An 18,308-nucleotide genomic window follows, 5' to 3' on the forward strand; every position below is an offset into this window, starting at 1 on the left:
ACTGATTGCCCAGGAGAATTGTGGCATCTCCATCCTTAGAGGTGTTCAAGATTTAACTAGACAAGGCCTTGAGTGACCTGATCCATTCAGACCTGCATTGAAGAGTGTTGGACCAGAGCTCCAAAAGTCCCTGTCCACCTTCATTATTATGATACTGTGATGGAATTATGCAGAAATCCTGGGCTGATGCTGAGCTCACTAATTCCAGGATAGGAATAATAGCATTGCTATTATACTGCTCTGTTCAGGGATCTTGAAACTCAGAGCGGATTAGCATAGGTGCTGCTCCACATCCAAGTGACTATACTGTTTGGGGGATCCAAGCTAGTTTCAGACGCAGCAGTGTGATCAGAGCTTACTTAGGAATCACTACATGGCACTGCATGGTGTGATGCAGAGATGCCAGAATATAATTATAGCTTCAATTCTACAACAGAATGAGTTTGGTCAGGCTGATTCATTCTTAGAATGCCAGTGACATATTGGAATATAAAATCTTCATTTCGATCTCTGTCTTGCTGAGGAGAACTGACTTCAGGCTGCAATATTTGGTGTCATAGCTTTCAAATTAAAAATGAGAGTTAATTAAATTTTCAAAAGCATTCTGAGATCCTTACTGAAGAAATGTAAAACAAATTCTATGTTTTGTTATTCCCAATGTATAACAAAATTAGAAGTAGAGAGCCCTCACTGTAGCCTTATTTATGGGGGTTTTTTCCATAGTTATAAAAAGATAATTTTCTGTACATTTCTGAAAATGTATGTGCCTTAGATAATCAATTTGAAATAACCTGTTTTTTAATCCCTTTTTTTAGTTACTACTCAATGACACAAATGGAATGTTTAATTTTACTGTAATTAAAGGACTGCTTGGGCCTCCAGTGAGTATACAATGCTTTGTTAAATTTTCAGATTTGCTCTATCTTCAATGTCTCCTTTTAAGTATCAACTAGAGATGAGTTTCCTGTGCTTTAAGATTGTGTTCCTGCTAACCTCAGCACTAAATTCTGTAGAAGTAGTTTAGGGCAGAACTGAATTCTGTGTGAAAAAATTACTTTTACACATTTGTGTGAAATAAAGAAATTGACTTATCTCTGATTCTGAGCTATATGCTCAGTATTACAGAAATGTATAACTGTTCAAAAAACAGGGACCAAGATTTCCATAGCATTTGTCCCATTTTTTCACTTCTTGTTTTTCAAGTCACAAAATGTTGGGATGGAAGTATTTTGCTCATTTCTGCTTGAGACTGCAACTAGCAATGCTAGGCTCCTGTGTATGACTTTAGTCTCACAGCAATTAGAGCTGGGATGAAAAACTGGGAATTTTGTGAGATAAAAGAGATATGATGTTCAGGTTCTGTTTTGCAGCTAGCTCCAAAATAGTTCAGTCAAATATTTGAAATTCTGAATGCTTTTTGGTAATGATTTCAAGTTCCTAGGACTGGATCCAAACAAAAATCTACCTTTTCCAAGCTGTGGAGTCTGTTCAAACTTGCCCAAAAGTGTTGCACTTTGCAAAATCTTAACCCCCACAAATTAAGGAACTTCCTTCACAGCTAGTTTCATTTGTGGACATTGTGTATTTTATTTTATCTTTTTTTTCTTGTTTGTGAGCACAGTTGTCTCCATCATATTCAATCCCTGATGAAATAAGGAAAGCCAGAATGTGCATAGCCAACAGTAGAATTTTACTCAACATAGCCAAAGTCTGAAAAAAACATATATCTTATTAATACATCTGTCCCCAAACAAATATTTACTAAGTCTGTCATTGAATGGGAAAGAAGGGCATTAGCTCCAACAACAGCATGTAACCTTCATCTGCTAGTCTACCATGGCTCTTTCCCGCTTGTTACACGATAGAACAACTTCATGTTATTGTGGCTGCATCCAGCTGCGCTTATGGTAAAACTGTTTTCATGGAAGATGTGTTTCCTAACTGATTCTCCTAATCCCTGGACATAATAGGATGGCAGGATAGTATGGGCCCTCTTTTGTGAGCTCTGTTACTACAGGTAATTGCCATTCAACTACAGCAGAAATGCGTGGATTTGTAATAGCTGTTAGAGTCACATCCCTAAAGAGCGTGACAAAAAGAAGCAGGTCCTGTAGCTTGAAGCACAGTTGCAATGGGAAAGGTTTGAACCTCAGCCTCTGAGCTCACCCCAGTCAGGAAAGAGGTGCAGGCTCATAGTGGGTAGCGTAATAGAAATCCTGCTATTCTAGATCTAGATCTGAACTAGAACTGAAGTGTCTCTGCAGTTATCACAGCAGGACAATATGCCCAGTACAGATCCCAATCCATGTTTCTATTCACAGTCTATTACACACTTTATTTTTTATCCATAGGGTTCCAGGAGAAAAATGGCAAGTGTGGGCAGGCTATTGTGGTCTGTGCTGGCATCTGGAAAAGATTCAAAGAAGGCTGAATTATGGTTGCACGTCTTTCATATCTGGAAACTGTCACCTTTTTTTCAGCCTTTTCTGAATCACTGTTTCTTCAGTTTTTGAATATAAATGCTAAGTTAGAAGCATAGAGCATAGCAGAGCATTCACAACTTTACCATTGACTGAAGGGAGTTGTTAATTCAGTTGCAGATGAGTTGATATTCACAAATCACACAATATATGAAAAACACATATTCTGTTTTGCAAGTCTGTAATATGTGTTTGTAAAGGTGTGGGGGTTTTGATTTTGCAGGGGCCAGATGGAAAGCCGGGTCTACCAGGATTTCCTGTAAGTATTAATTTCCTTGGATTTAAGTTTTTTTCAATTTAGTTTAATATTTTTAAAAATTTGTATTGTACACAATTTGCACAAAGTCTAGTAAATTTTCATATGGGAGATGGCAGGTCTTTCTGGAGTTGCCAGCTGTGGTAGAAATTTACTCTGTTGGAAATGAAGTATACTCTGATATGCTTATCTCAGTGTCAGTTCTGTAGTTTAAATCGAGATGTAATTGAAGAAAAATTACTACCTAAGGAAAGACCCATGCAATAAAGGAGAAACAAATGGAGCAAATGGACTTCTAGAAGTTATCTTTGTATGTATATGTAATTGTGTTATTATTTAGGCTTTTTTTTGTTACCACTACAGAATACAGTAAAGCCCTATGAGACATACACGTTTTATTTTATACTTTAGGAAACATTTATGATGTTTTTACAATAATGTTCCAAGGCTACCATGTAAGAATTGTGCAACCATAGTATCAACAGATGCCTTATTCTGTGCTACCTCCCTGTTGTGTTCAGACTGCCACACCATGCAAACATATAAAAACATCTTCATAAACAACTTGGATGCAGGACTTGAAGGGATGCTAAGTTTGCAGATGATAAACAATTGCGGGGAGCAGTTGACTCCCTCAAAGACATGGAGGCCCTGCAGAAAGACCTCGACAAATTAGAGGACTGGGCAATCACCAGTCACTTGAAGTTCAACAAGGGAAAGTGCCCAATTGTGTACTTGGGATGGGGCAACGCTGGATATACATACAGACTGGGGAAAGAGATGCTAGAAAACAGTGCTGTGGAAAGAGTCCTGGGGATCCTGGTTGATGGCAGGTTGAATATGAGTCAGCAGTGCCCTGGCAGCCAGGAGGGCCAACCATGTCCTGGGGGGCATCAGGCAAAGCATCGCCACCCAGTTGAGGGAGGGGATCGTCTCACTCTGCTCTGCACTGGTGTGGCCTCACCTTGAATATTGTGGCAATTTTGGGTACCACAATATAAGAAAGATATTAAGCTATTGGAGAGCATCCAAAGGAGGGCAATGAAGATGGTGAAGGGTCTAGAGGGGAAGCCATACAAGGAATGGCTGAGGTCACTTGGTCTGTTCAGCCTAGAGAAGAGGAGATAGGGAGACCTCATTGCAATCTACAACTTCCACATGACAGGAAGAGGAGTGGTAGGCACTGATCTCTACTCTCTGGTGACCAGTGACAGGACTTGGGGAATGGCATGAAGCTGTGTCAGGGGAGGTTTAGGTTGGATATTACGAAAAAGGTTTTCACCCAGAGGATGGTTGGGTGCTTGAACAGAATCCACAAGGAAGTGGTCATAGCACCAAGCCTGACAGATTTCAAGAACATTTGGACAATGCTCTCAGGAACATGGTATCGTTCTTGGGGTGTCCTTTGCAGGGCCAGGAACTGGACTTTAATGATCGTTGTAGGTCCCATCCAACTCAGTATATTCTATGATTCTGTGATTATCTAGCTTATAACTTCAGATACTATTGATCATACTATTGTATTCGTATTCTATGTAACATGATGGAATTATTTTCCCTTGTTATGATTTTTTTACAGTTCAGAGCATGCATAGGATCTAAGGATTCTTTGTCTTTTGCCTGAGAATAACTAAGTAGAAAACTGGGAAAGTTGACAAAAGATGTTAACAAAATGCTGGCAAATTGTCCAAAATTCTACACAAGGTTGTTTATTGAGTCCTGGGTATTGTGGTCTGCATAGGAAACCAAAGAAAGAAGGAAAAAACTCCTTAAAAATACTTTTCATTTGAAAAAGAGCTCATACCATTTAGAAAGTGGTATAACGAATTCGTGGTTTCTCTGTCATTTATGGAATCATGTAGAAATCGTGTAGACTTGAGTTTAGTTCTTGGTGGGTAAAAAAAAAATTGCTTCTGAATGCACTTACAGTGGCAGATTGTAAAGCACAATTTAATCTGAGTGGAATGCTTTCACCATGAACAGGTAAAGAAATTATCTTGTTTTCAAATAGATAACCTCTGTTTCAGATAATTTGGTTTTTTTAACATACTGTTAAAAATATTGTTTCAGAAATTCTGTTGAAAATCAGTCTGGCTGAAAGATCATGGAGGGAGAGAATAGAGTATGGAGGAAATAGAGAATTTTACATTGAATTTCCACTGTTATTAATGTTTGCATATTTCCCTTTGTGAATGTGTGTATCATCTACACTGTGATAAACATCAGAGATTTTTCATTTTGTTCTTTCTAACAGATTCTCCCTATGTGATACTTGGTTTAGGGAATAATATGATTCAAAGAGCAATTTAGTCCTATAAGAATTCTTAGATTGCAACCAGAGTGATTTAAGTTCCAGTTTGCCAATTATTGAAAATTAGATGGCCTAGCTCCATATCCTCAGCAGATATCACTATGGATTTATGTGCTTGTTTTTGCACAGGGCCCTCGGGGACCAAAGGGTGATACTGGTTTGCCTGGATCACAAGGACCCAAAGGACAACAGGTATAAGAACATGCACAGGGAAAAGTACATGACGGGAAATGTTTTAGATGGCAAATACTTAGTGACGTTAAAAGTTAATTGATTCTAACTTTAGTAGGGATTGTGATGTTAATAAATTCATGTGAAAAATTTACTAGGTGGAAATTGAAAGTGCTAAACAACATCCCTTGATATAATTCCACCAGGAGCTAACGTTCCTGCCCCCACGTTGAAATTCTGGAGTGCAGTGTGCACTTATCAATTAAGTCTGCACAAACTTAAACATGAAGTGACCTCTTCTTGCCAGCTGATTGCTGTGTTGACACTCTGGGATCCTATTCAAAAGGCCAAATAAAAAAAGATTGATCTTTTCCTCCTCCTTTGCCTACAGAATGAAGGCTGCAGTTTTCAATTCCCAAAGAACATGTAAGACTTGGAGAGCTCTCTTTTTAGGATCCTTTCTCTTATTTCTTCATAAAAAGTGTGTATTTTATAGCATTCCTGGGATGTTACTAAAGGTCGACTCTTCTAGTTTGTAAATATTGCAGCTGTTCTGGTTTTCTTCCCCTTCTCATCCATCTGCAGGAAGCAGGGTAGAGATACATCTAATATCTTGGGGATAAAAAAATAAAAACAAAAACACTTTCAGCTTATTCTTTCTAAGTAGTTGACCACACTTTCTCATAAGGAAGACTTAGAAATGGTTAATTGTGGTTAGAAATGGGATTGTAGATGAAAAACATCTTCATTATTCAGAAGGAAACATCTCAGGCCACAAATACCAGTCCATTTTTGTCATAAGGTTTCCTGTTCTTTTACAGAGTGCATAAAATGATCAAGCTTAACCTTGAAACTGGTTGTATGGGTTTTGGTTTAGTTTGTGGGGATTTTTACTTTCATTTTTTAGTTGGCTCTTTTTTTTGGCTTCTACTGTCCACACTGGTAAGAACTCAAAACTTTGAAGCCATTATATTTTGTATCCACCAAAGACATGATGATGTATCTGAGGCTGTTTTTGAGGCATGAACACCAGATTATGCTCAAGACTGATGAAGGTGGAAACCACAATGAAGCTGTACAGACACTAGGAGCATTTTACTTTAAAGATCATGCAATTCAATTATCAGGTCAATAAAATCTCATTGAAGATAAAGTCAGTGAAGCCAACCAAGCCTTAGGGAGACTCCAAGATATCCAAAGTATCTTCAAAGAGACTTCAAAGACACCAAAGATTTAAGAACCTGTGAGAGGAACTGAGTTATAGCACTTACAGCTCAATGAAAGCGCTATAACCTGGACTGTCATTTTAATCACCAACGCAAGTGTTAGTTTCAAACCAGATTTCTTCCATGAGATCTTGGGAAAGGTGTTGTACCAAGACACCCGAGTTAGGAAGAGGAAAGTTACAGCTGAAGATCCAGAGTGGGAACTATATGCTAGCACCAAGAAGTGATAATTCTTGGTTGTGGAAGTGGAATGCAGAGGGTCACAATTTGAATGCTGGGAATTGGTCTTCATTAAAGTCAATGAAACTGCATCTTGCCAGGCATATAAAGAGAATGATTCATGCTTTTGTGATAGTAAAATCAGGACATTTACTGTTCTATCAAGATTTTACATTTCCAGCAGGATTTACTGACCATTGTCTAAGCTGATGGTAGACAAGAAGACACCAGTAGCCTGTTTTGCCTTTTGCAGAGATCTTTTGTGAACACACCATGTTTCACATAGTTACTCTATGGAGAGTAATTTAAAGTCTTTTTAAAAAAATATGTACTTATTCATCTCAGGGTGATATTTTTAGTGTACTTTATTGTGTTTTAAGAAAGATCATCCCTTTTCTCCCCCAGAATCCACCTTTACCCTACGCACACTGATATAACTTTGTTTTTTATATTACAGCATGACTAATCTGTCATGCTTCAGACAGCAGTGATGCTGTTTTGACTTCTTCTGATTCACTGAGAACTGCTTTGTAAACAGTAATTACTTTGATAATTGCAGGGTGAAAAGGGAGAACCGGGAGCTATCGTTGCTGCTGATGGATCTTTAACTGAATTAATAGGAAGAAAAGGAGAGAAGGTGAGCTAATACTGTGAGATGTTCCTCCAGAATGTTTGGTGGCCTTGTTACCACCTACCTCTGCTAGACATTGTAGGAATTCTCCTTGTAATTTCTCTCTGTGTGTCTGTTCTCAACAGGGTGAAGCTGGAGTGGTGGGACCGGCGGGACCAATGGTAAGACGACTCCAAAGATGAGTGGCGCTTGTTTTTTTTTAATTTTGATTTGGTTTTACAGATATTAGTGAATGTAAAGGTAGTTTGGTTTTGCTTTTCATTCCTTCTGAGAAGGGATGATATGGAGTATTCCTGCTTCAGGGTGATCAGTGTTGTGATAAACAAAGTCGTGTTTTTATAAGTTTTTGAACAGGAGTTTATTATATGGTAAAAGCAAGCAGCCGGCTGGGTGACAGAAATGGGGACAAATTTCCCAAATCTGCACACACACTACAGTGTACATTTGGCATTTATCTTAGCTACCTCATGCATATTAATTATATCATATACATATACACTTTACCGTTTTTTTGCTAAGCATTTAATATATGGGTTTTCTTACAGCTAAAGCTAAATGGTTATCTCTACAACTGGTCCTAATTCATGTGTTCTTGGACGAACAGGCACCTAAAAGATTTAAAGTTCTACCATATTTTATTCTTAGGATAGTGGGGAGGTTTTAGGGCCCTTTGATCCTGTAAGGGTCTGTTTTATTTCTTTATGGGGGTGTAATTAAGTTTTACAATCCGTTTATTTTATTTTGATGTAATCACCCATTTGTTTCACGAATCACAATTATTTATTTATCACAAATGTCCTTCAGAAAAGACTGTGGTCAGTACATATGTGGTTCTGCAAACTACTGACTTGATGCAGAGTTTAAATTCTGGTAGCACGAATGTATCTGTTACTGTCTAAACAGACAGTGAAATATCATCAGAGCTAGAACCTTGAGAACATATGACTGAGTGAACTGGGTTTGTTTAGCCCTGAAATAAAAGACTGAGAGGAGCTCTAATTGCTCCCTGCTGCAGCATGAAAGGAAATTATAGAACAAAGTCAGGTCCTTCTCAGAGGTGGACAGGAAAAAGACAAGTAGCAAAAATCACAAGTTCCAGCAAAGAAAATTTCAATTAAAGAAAAAAATGCACAGTAGAAGTGGTTAAACACAGAAATAGGTGCCCAGAGAGAAAGTGGATTGTGGAACAAGGTGCTGAGCGGCACGACTTAAAAGTTTTTCTTACTTTGAGCGAAAGGTTGTGCTAGAGGATCTCTAAAGGTCCTTTTCTATCTAAATTATTCTGTTTCTATGATTTACAGTAAAACAACTCACTGTGTCAGCTCAATTTCTATTGGTGTCAATAATTTGCAAGTGCCTTGGATTCTGAGAAAGCTGCATTTCAGGCAGTAGAGTCAGACCATATACCAAAATCAGGATTTAGAGGCCTTCTTTCACGTATTTGGTCTGATACTTTTTGACTGGACACAGAATGCTGTGTGAAAGCACAAGAAATTAGTTATAAAATAAGAACAATTGCCAAGATTCAGGGCACCAATTTCTTTTAGTCTGGTATTCCAAAGATCAAGGATATCCAGTGTTTCTTTGCTTCTGCATTTGATGTAGCCTGGTTGCTGTTGTGCCTAAGTAAATGTTAGTAGGTGTTGACACTTCTGCACACCATGGTGTGTAGGAGATTTTGACATCAGTTTCTGTAGTCTTTAAAAGGGGCTAACTAGATGTGCTAAGTAACAGCTTTCTTAATTACTGTGTATCAGAATACCTAAGGGGGTGTCGTGGTTTGAGAGCCCCAAAGTCCAATTCTCGAGTCCAAGCCCCTCTCCCACAACTCAGAGCAGTGTGAGATGGGTTTTCCAGACACAAACACGAGACTCAATATGGGGGGAAAGGAAATTATATTACAAACACTGTACAAATAAATATTGTAATATATCATATACAATCTTAACTATCTCTCCTATAATAAATCAGTATTTACAATGGATCAATCTCTTCCCCCTTCAATAAAAGTCCAGAAGGGAAAAGGAAAGATCCTTTCCACTTTCAGAGCAGCAGTCTCTCTAGGGCAGCAGTCTCTCTTCCTCCATGCAGCAGCTGTGGCTGGATCTTTTATCATTACACACGAGGGGGGTCTCCAAGCCCCTCTCGGCCCTTCGACTCCAAGCGAGGGTCTTTCTCTTCCATGGGCTGTGTTCACCAGGACAAAGGTCGCTTCACCACGTCATATCACGAAGTGCAGAAGTCTTCATGACAGACCCTATCCTCAGGGGATTCAAACTCCCTTGCAGAGCTCCCGTGCTCTGTCAGGCTGCTACCTTAGCAGCAACAGCGGGATGGCGAGGCCCTCCTCTGCATTCCATTCTGGCCATCTCGGTCCAGCTTTCCAGGACGCCTGAGCTTCTGAGCTCTTCTCTGTCCCTCTGGTGCATGTTGCAAAGACTCCTCTCAAGTGGGAGTCCACCACCCCTCCTCTCTAGGAGGGGTCTCCAAGGAGTTTTTGGGGGTTGGTTTCAGTTCTTACCTAAACTCTCTCTCTCTGTAGAGCTTAGTCCTACTCTGTCTCCATCAGACATTTCTCTGTGTCTCTCTTCCTTGGCTGCAATGCCAGCTTTGCTGCTTCTTCAGTTCTTATCTCTTCTGGCTCTCTGCCACAGCTCTCCAGTCAGTGCTGTTTCTGCCGCTGCTCTGTCTGCCCACTCACGGTGGAGAAAACTCCTTCAGCTTTCTAGCTACAGATACTTAGCCCAGTCTAACACTGTTCCAAGTCTCTGTAGCCCCCCAGCCTGGGGCTGGGGGGGCCATAGCCCCCAAAAGGGCTCCTGCCCCTTCTCCTCGTGGATTTAGAACATGGCCACCTCTCCAACTACAACTACAACCTTCTTTTCCAGTCTTGTTGTTGATATGTTTATATTTTGCAGGAACGCTCATTGGCTCAACCCCAAGGGTCACCACCCCCTGGGGGTTACCATTTTTTTAACTTCAGGGGGCTATCCTGATTTATGAGAAAGGGAGTTGCTTTTCTCTTCCTTGTATGACTGCAAAATGAGTCGATCCTTTCACCTTGACACAGAATAATTTTTAGTGGAATTGAGCTTCAGAGATGATCTAGTCCACATCACTGCCTAAAGGAGTCTGTTTAACTCTGGAACTGACCAAGTGGAATTTTCAACAATTCTTAGGATAGAAATCTCACAATCTCTCTGGGCAACACATTCCAGTATTTGACAACCTTCAGGGTAAAAGAAGTTTTTCCTTAGATTTATTTGGAATTTCTCATGTTCTGGCTGGTGTTCATTGCCTCTCGTTCTATTGTTGTGCATCCTATAGACATGTCCTTTTCCTGTGAGCCCCAAACTCTGTGTTTACATCTCCTTTTGTACTACCACGAGATGTTTCATACAGTTCAGCAAGCAGACAAGGCCGTTCAGAGGAAGTTCTTGCCAGCACTGATGCAAAGGATTACACTGCAGGAAAATTTTGCACACAGCACCTGTCTCAAGGCTTTGCTTAGCCAATTACTCTTCTTAGTGCAGAACTCCAGCTTGATTATCACTGGTAACAGGGCCATAAATTTTGGTGTTGGCCCATAGAAAAAAATCCCTTTGTTCTTCATGTGAGTCCTGTGCAGAAAAAATATACAGAATTCAGAGTGTTGGGCCAGAGATTCCGAGGCATAACTTATCAAAGGTTTTAGTACAATGGTTCTGTTCCACTTTGCACAACGCAAGACTCTTTTCAAGGCCCAAGAACAGCTTTGACGTATCTGGGGACTCTTGCTTGTTCCTCTCTGCTGTTAGACCAAAATGAACTCATAGACAAGTTTCCAGAATTTAAAAACAAATCCCTACTCATTGCTCCCCTCCTTTTCGAGACTTCAGCTGGACAGAGGAGAGGATGACAGAAGCCGGCAGCACAGAATGCTATGGAGAAGTAGTAGTTTGGTAGATGAGAACGAGGGATAGTCAGGAGGTCAGTACCATCGTTAACAAAAGCAGAAGAGACAGACTGAATCCAACCTCCTGCGACAGGAGAAATTAAAATCTTTTACCTGCTGGATTATGCTGTTCCCTGTCAGTGAAGCAGATGATTGCACATTATTGAAGAAGAACCCTTAGTAAGAACCTCAGTCTGCCCAAATCGACTCTCTGTTGGGAATGAAATTTCCTTTTCTGGTAAGCATTCTCCTGTGACTTCCTCACTTCCTTCTTTCACTTCTAGCTGTGACAGCTGGCCACTGTCTCAGGGAGTCACTAACTTCTGCCAGGACTGGGCTGGCACTTTGACAGAGAAAGTAGTAAAAGTGGCCTCAACATAGCCAACTTTCACATTGTTTGTGTTTATTTGAAGTCTCAGTTAAAGCACGAGATCAGGCACTTCTCTTTATTTGAACTAAAAAGAAGTCTGTTTCTAATCTTCACTGCTGACTGAAGTTCAGATTTGCATATTCTTTAAGGGTTCAAGTACCAGAGAGTGAAATAGAAAAATGCCTTATAACATTTTGGATTTTTTTTTCCAAACCTTATTATTGGATGTGGTAGCATGGAAAGGTGAGTTGAATCATTTCAAAAGCTTGGGGGCACAATATTGAAGTTCACATCTGCCAGAGTCCACCAGCAATCTCTTGCCTGATTTAGACAGAGGCATTAACCCTGATCATATGGGCAGAAATTACCTTCAAACAGGAAATAAAATAGAAGATTAATAAAGGTTGTACCATCTTCAAACAATTTCAGCTGACATTAGTGAGCTTTAAATTCTGATTACAATGGGGATGTTATGAATCAATGTGTTCATATGTTAACCATTTATGAATTTCAAGTCTAATCCAGTACTCAGTTTTGGCAGAATAAAAATTGCAACAATTAATCCATGAATTTCAGTTTTATGCTAAGACAAATTGTCTCATCATAATCAGATAAATTTTTCTGAATGTATAGATCACTTTTCAATGAAATGATATTACATGAAGGATTAAACACATCAATTGTCACCTATAAGTAGTATCTGTGTGAGATCTATAAATAGATTATTTAACAAATAATGCAAGAAGGAGTATCTCTTAGCATTTCACCAGACCAAAAAAAAGGAAATGAAACCATAAATGCTGAAACATATATAAAGAGATTGTCTAGACCCTTGTGGTTTTGTTGAGTTTCAGGAAGCTGACAGCAGTTGAAAGTTTGTAAACCCTCAGATTTACTGCTTCTTGTTGATCACTTGCTGGCTGCCTAGAAGCTGCATGCTTGCAAATATTCAGTCATAGACCATCCACAGTCCTGGACTACTTTTCCCAGGAACCCTGCTTGTTCTCACTTTTTACAGTCACTTGTATTACTTCATGAGGCCTGATGAGTCAGTCACTCCTGTCTAAAGAAGGAGCTGTTCTGTTTCAGCTGTCAGCTCCCTGAATCCATGTACCCAGGCTGGCAAGAGGCATGTAGAAGCCTGGCACTTCTACATGCCTGGCCTATATGAATTCGGAGGCTGATCTGCAGACATTTCCTCACAGGGCCTAATTAAAAAATAATTAGGAAAAAAAAAAAGAAAGAAAAAAGGAGATGCACAAAGGATACATCTCTAACTTCCTTTTTTCTACTGACTGATACATTTAATTTTTCTTTGATACATGGTGACTCAGTTTCCAATTGCATACCCTACAAGGGGGCTGAGAGCCCCAAAAGATAGGCAATCTTTTCCAAACCAGAGCTGACTGTTATATACAGTCTTCGATTTCTGGGATCACTCAGCAGAGCAAGCAGAGAGGACATTCTGTGCGTTCTCTGCAGGCAGTCACTGATTTATTTTTAACACAGATGTAAAACTATGCCTCTTATTTGAAATAATCAAATATATGTCAACAGTATGATCTGTAATCACCTTTTTTTTTTTGTCCAGGGACCAATAGGACCTACTGGACCCAAAGGAGAACTTGGTTTCCCGGGTCGTCCAGTATGTATTATGCTCTCAAGTGGAATAAAGATAGATGTGTCTGCTTCTGACACATACTAAACTACTTCTACTTATTTCAGGGCCGTCCAGGACTGAATGGACTGAGAGGTGTGAAAGGTGACCGAGGTGAAGCATTTAATGTAAGTTTTTATATGTTGCAATTAGTTGGAAAAAAGACCTGTTAAAATCTGAAGTCCGATTTATATTCATTCCTTTCAATTGATGATGGGACTAAAAACCTGAAATTATCTAGGAATAATTATATGTTTCTGTTACTTTTCCTATCCAGCAGCAATCATTGAAAAGTCAACTTCTGGGTCCATCTGGACAGTTCTTGCAGATATATATGTATCTATATATATATAGGTATAGATATATAGATATATAGATATATAGATATATAGATATAGATATATAGATATATAGATATATAGATATATAGATATATAGGGATAGAGATATATATATTGCATATATATATATTTATATATATCAAGGACTTCGTGATCCAGGCCACCAGTATGACCACTCACAATGTGAAGATACTGCCATAGGCTCTTAGCTATCCAGCACGGGTACAAACAGCACTTGAGCATATCAGAGCGAAGCGGTACTTACTTTACTAACAAGGAGATACTCGCTAATACCTACTACCTACTTTAGTTGCCATATACATATATCCAAAATAATGACCTCTGCATAGAGGATAGTATATCCATGCTCACCTACAACCTGTAATTATGGAATGACAGGTGGTGAACCAAGCTCCTGGTGCTGCAAGTCTGGAGACTGGACCACACAACAACTAACACTGCTGAGTATAAGCAATAAGTTTCACAATAGCAGAGTAATTTGTGTGGTTGTTCTGATGTTATGGGGCAATCTGAGCTAGAAAAATGGGTACCCATACTACAGCAGCTGCTAATGATATTTCATCTGCATCAGAAATAATGCTGAAAGAAAAGACAAAGGTATTTTACTGTGTTAGCATAGAATCAGTGTAGCTGTATTTCAGTAGAACACCTTTTTTAAATGGATTCTGTTGTATGAAGCCTCTAGTTCTACTTTGTTCAAAAGAAAAAAATATATGGCCCACAAAGTGCAAAGCACAAGCATCTTGTCTATCTGGACAATAAATAGAAGTGAGATTATATTGCTTTGTTTGAGTAACAGGGAGACTGAGAATTCGTGAGCATCTAAGTATCTTCACAGAAAAAAAAGACCAGGCACTGAAGGTTGCTAGAAAAAGTTATAAATAGAAATTTAGTTGCTGGAAGGTGAAAACAGACAAATTAGACAAATTCTAATAGGAAGAAAATGACAGAAAAGGTGACTACCCATCAGCAGAAAATATTAAAGTAGATTTTACATTCCTTCACATCTTCAAACAATAATGAAGTTCATTTTCTGGATTGTCTGCTTTAACCAAACAAAAACTCTTATAGCAAGTACAACTAGGTAAAGTACATCAGGCTGACAAGTTAAAGCAAATAAGCAAACAAAACAGGCTACATGTTCTATTAGTCCTTCCTGGAGTGCTCAGGGAAGATAAAATCTGATGGATCTCTAATTATTGATGAGATGACACATGTCACCTCACAGAAAGTTCCATTGATGTGGACTGAAAGATGAACATGGTATTGTGCCAGGTTTTCAAATGACACAGTAAAGAGTTGACATACATTTTTTTTTAAAGAGCAGTCATGCCTCCAGTCTAGCAGGGTTCCTTGGAGGTACTAATTATCAACATACTTATCTGACTAGCACCTGAAAATATATGAATCTTAGCAGTCTTGAGAATCCTAGATCACTGTAGAATGCCAGATTTTCCTTGGATGAGAGATCCACTGTCTTTAATTGAGTTTCAATTTTATAGTGCTTTGGGGTTTCCAGTTTGGGGTTGGGTTTGATTTTTTTTATCTTCCTTCTTTCACTTTCTCTTACCAGGGCCCTCCTGGCTTGCCTGGACCCCCAGGGCCCCCTGGACCTCCAGGACGTATACTTTATATCAAAGGAGTAAGTACAACTGGAGAGCAGTGACTGGTCTATCTCTGTAGCAGAAATGTGCTGCCCTAGTAGCAGTTTGCAAAGGGAAATATCAAAACTTGTTTCAGGCAACACAGTTTACAGTGGGTGACCTTGCTTGTGTGCAGAGAAAAAAGTTTCATAATCTAAGCCACTGTCATGAAAAGGTTTTGCCCTCCCCCACCCCCCCAAAGAGAGACCTGATGACAGACCTGGCAGCAAGCTGGGCTCTCTGCTAGGGAGGTGCTGATTTTGTTTCCAGGTTTTGTCCATCATCTCTATTAGATCTATATAGTGTGTTACCTGCTGTGTTATACCTGTGCTCATGAAAATAATTTTCCTCCTGTTTTCAATAGACAGTTTTCCCAGTCCCTCCCAGACCTCATTGCAAAATGCCAGTAAGTCACACACAGAATCTGCTCTTAGCAGAATGCATGGCCATGACAGAATGTAACCAAAGCAACTATACACCTAAACATGGCAGCTTTGCAGCTTTTCTCCCCCTGCCTTCTGCTTTGCACCAGGGATGTGTTTTACCTGTTCCTCAAGATAATGGATTTTCAAGTGTTTAGATAGCCAAACTTATCCACACTATACTCTTTTGCTTAAAGTACTTTGATTACTTCGTTGTTCTAACACTTTTAATGCCTTTCAAAGCTTGTGTTTCCATGGTTTAAGAGCTGCTTTGTGGAGCTGAATGTGTATGCATACAGGTACACATATTTTTTGGTTGTATATATAAATACTGTCCCCATAACAACAAATGTTGTTATGTCTTTAGCCATTTTCATTTCCCTGTCCAAAATAAGATTTATTACATATTTCATTGTGGCCTGAAAGATGCATCAGAAAAGAAAGGTCATGTTCTTTATTTGATCCTCAAATGCAGTTTATTCACATATAAATATTTATTATCTCGAGAATGGCAGCAGGTGAAGCTCTGCCCCTGCTTTCCAAAGGGAATGACAAAGCCTTCATTACCTTCAAAGGACCTGCAGTTTCACACATAGTGTGAAAATAAAGGGGAAAGGTTTCATATTTTCAGAACACCCTGGTGCAATTTTTGTTTAATAAATCATGGAAATTGTACCCTACAATGAATGGTGAACAGAGTTCAGTCCTGAAACTACTTTCCCTAGGGTAAGATCATACTGTTAAGCTGTGAGTTAGGTGCTTGGAAAAGATTCTGTCTTTGAGAGCCTGTACAGTGTAATGTGCAGGATGGCTATTCTACTTTTCTGTTAAACAGTATATCTCAAAATAATACTGTACCCCCTCCTCCAATTACCATTCCAGTTCCCTTTCACTTATTTTAGAGAAACAGCCTTTGACTTACACTATACTGGATGCATTGATATTCATCATCACCCTAACCTTATTACTGAAGAAAGATGTATCTCAACTTATGAACTTTCTCTTAATTAATGATAAATAGTCATTACTCTATGCTAATTTGCTATTTCTGCAGTTTTGGCCTACCACCTCCAAGCACAATTTTTTTACCTCTTAGAATTCCTCCCTTAAATCTTCTCATTCCCACTGTATGACATTCTTGTATCTTAATCACGTATGTCCATCATCACATATGTATCTGTAAGCCTCACCTCTGAAACCTGCCTGGATGAGACCTTGAACAGCCTGATGTACATGATCTTCTTTTGGGCTAGACAATCTCCAGAGATGCCTTTCAACTTCAACTCTCCTATGATTCTCTGTGGAATAATTCAAAGGAAACAAGCCTGTTTTATCTGAATTACAGATAATAATAAAAAGCCACCTTTCAGAAAGGTTACAATTGGTGAATAATAGCAGTAACTTTTATGTGCACAAGTAATAGAAATGTGTACTTATAAACATCTCTTCGTGCACTTGAGTATGCTAGATAGATTTATCCTACATTTGTGAATAATCTCCTAAACCTATCCGAGTTTATAGATAAGAAGTCTACTGTTCATGCCTACATAAATGAATGTCGATACAGAACTACAGACTGAACCCCACCAGTTTTCCTCATGGGAACTGAACTTCTGAAGTTAATGGAGCTATCCATGTGAGTAAGACTTCTACGAGCTAATACAGCAGGATTTGCGAGATGCAGCAACTTCATTTTTTTCATACACTTGCTTAGAATAATGTAAATAGTACTACCTAGTACTAAGATTTCCAAGTACTCTGCCACATTTTAATTCTTGCACTGTCCCTATTTTGAAGACAGGCAGCAGAGGTAAGTAGCATGACCACTGTTACAGGTAGCTGGTGTCAGAAGAGGATAGACTAGAATAGCTTCTGCCTCCCAGTTGTGGTCTCAATGCATCTGGAGCATAGGTTAACATCAGACATAACATAGCCCTGATCTGATGAAAAAATTACAAACACAGTCTGTTATCCTAAAGTCAAAAATCAAATCCTGCTTTCAAATACAGTGGTGTAAATTCAGAATTGTTCTTGGAGACTGAGTTTTCTGATGCTTCACTGGCACAATTGAGAGTAGGATTTGCTGATGCCTCCAAAATGCATGTTTTGCTGAAAGCATGTTGCATGTTAAAGAGCACACCATCCTCATAAAAACTTGATCAGCTAGTGCTCAGACCTTGTCAAACTGGAGATAACCCCAGAGTGTTGTTATAATATTTACTATCATGGAAATGTACTTCCATTGCTTAATGTGTATGGATATTAATAGATTTATTTTTCTGCAGGTGAGCACTCCCTACCCTGGAAATCAAGAACCTCCTAATGAACATGGTGAGTAATTCTTGTACCTTGGCTTAAATAAGCTCTTTTTGTTTGGTTCTGTTTTTCATGGTTAAGTGCTTTTTGCTTTTACTGGGCTATTGCATAATCGGATTTGGGGGAGGGGAGGGGAGGGGAGGGGAGGGGGAGGGGGAGGGGGAGGGGGAGGGGGAGGGGGAGGGGGAGGGGGAGGGAAGGGAAGGGAAGGGAAGGGAAGGGAAGGGAAGGGAAGGGAAGGGAAGGGAAGGGAAGGGAAGGGAAGGGAAGGGAAGGGAAGGGAAGGGAAGGGAAGGGAAGGGAAGGGAAG

At 39.4% G+C, this 18,308-nt stretch overlaps 1 protein-coding gene across 4 annotated transcripts in view; it reads left to right on the forward strand.

Moving 5' to 3' along the window:
• Nucleotides 1-18,308, forward strand: part of LOC127476215 (collagen alpha-1(XV) chain-like) — a 126,009-nt gene that overhangs the window by 91,124 nt on the left and 16,577 nt on the right. For all 4 annotated transcript variants that reach the window (XM_051798866.1, XM_051798867.1, XM_051798869.1 and 1 more), the window contains 10 exons: nucleotides 816-881; nucleotides 2,704-2,739; nucleotides 5,177-5,239; nucleotides 7,223-7,300; nucleotides 7,420-7,455; nucleotides 13,190-13,243; nucleotides 13,324-13,383; nucleotides 15,191-15,259; nucleotides 15,625-15,666; nucleotides 17,968-18,013. In XM_051798866.1, coding sequence (XP_051654826.1) covers nucleotides 816-881; nucleotides 2,704-2,739; nucleotides 5,177-5,239; nucleotides 7,223-7,300; nucleotides 7,420-7,455; nucleotides 13,190-13,243; nucleotides 13,324-13,383; nucleotides 15,191-15,259; nucleotides 15,625-15,666; nucleotides 17,968-18,013 — 550 coding nt within the window. The remainder of the gene's footprint in view (nucleotides 1-815; nucleotides 882-2,703; nucleotides 2,740-5,176; nucleotides 5,240-7,222; nucleotides 7,301-7,419; nucleotides 7,456-13,189; nucleotides 13,244-13,323; nucleotides 13,384-15,190; nucleotides 15,260-15,624; nucleotides 15,667-17,967; nucleotides 18,014-18,308) is intronic.

The sequence above is a fragment of the Manacus candei genome, unplaced genomic scaffold (assembly GCF_025592945.1).
Source record: "Manacus candei isolate 608988 ecotype Guabito, Panama unplaced genomic scaffold, ASM2559294v1 h1tg000049l, whole genome shotgun sequence".
Classification (NCBI taxonomy): Eukaryota; Metazoa; Chordata; class Aves; order Passeriformes; family Pipridae; genus Manacus; species Manacus candei.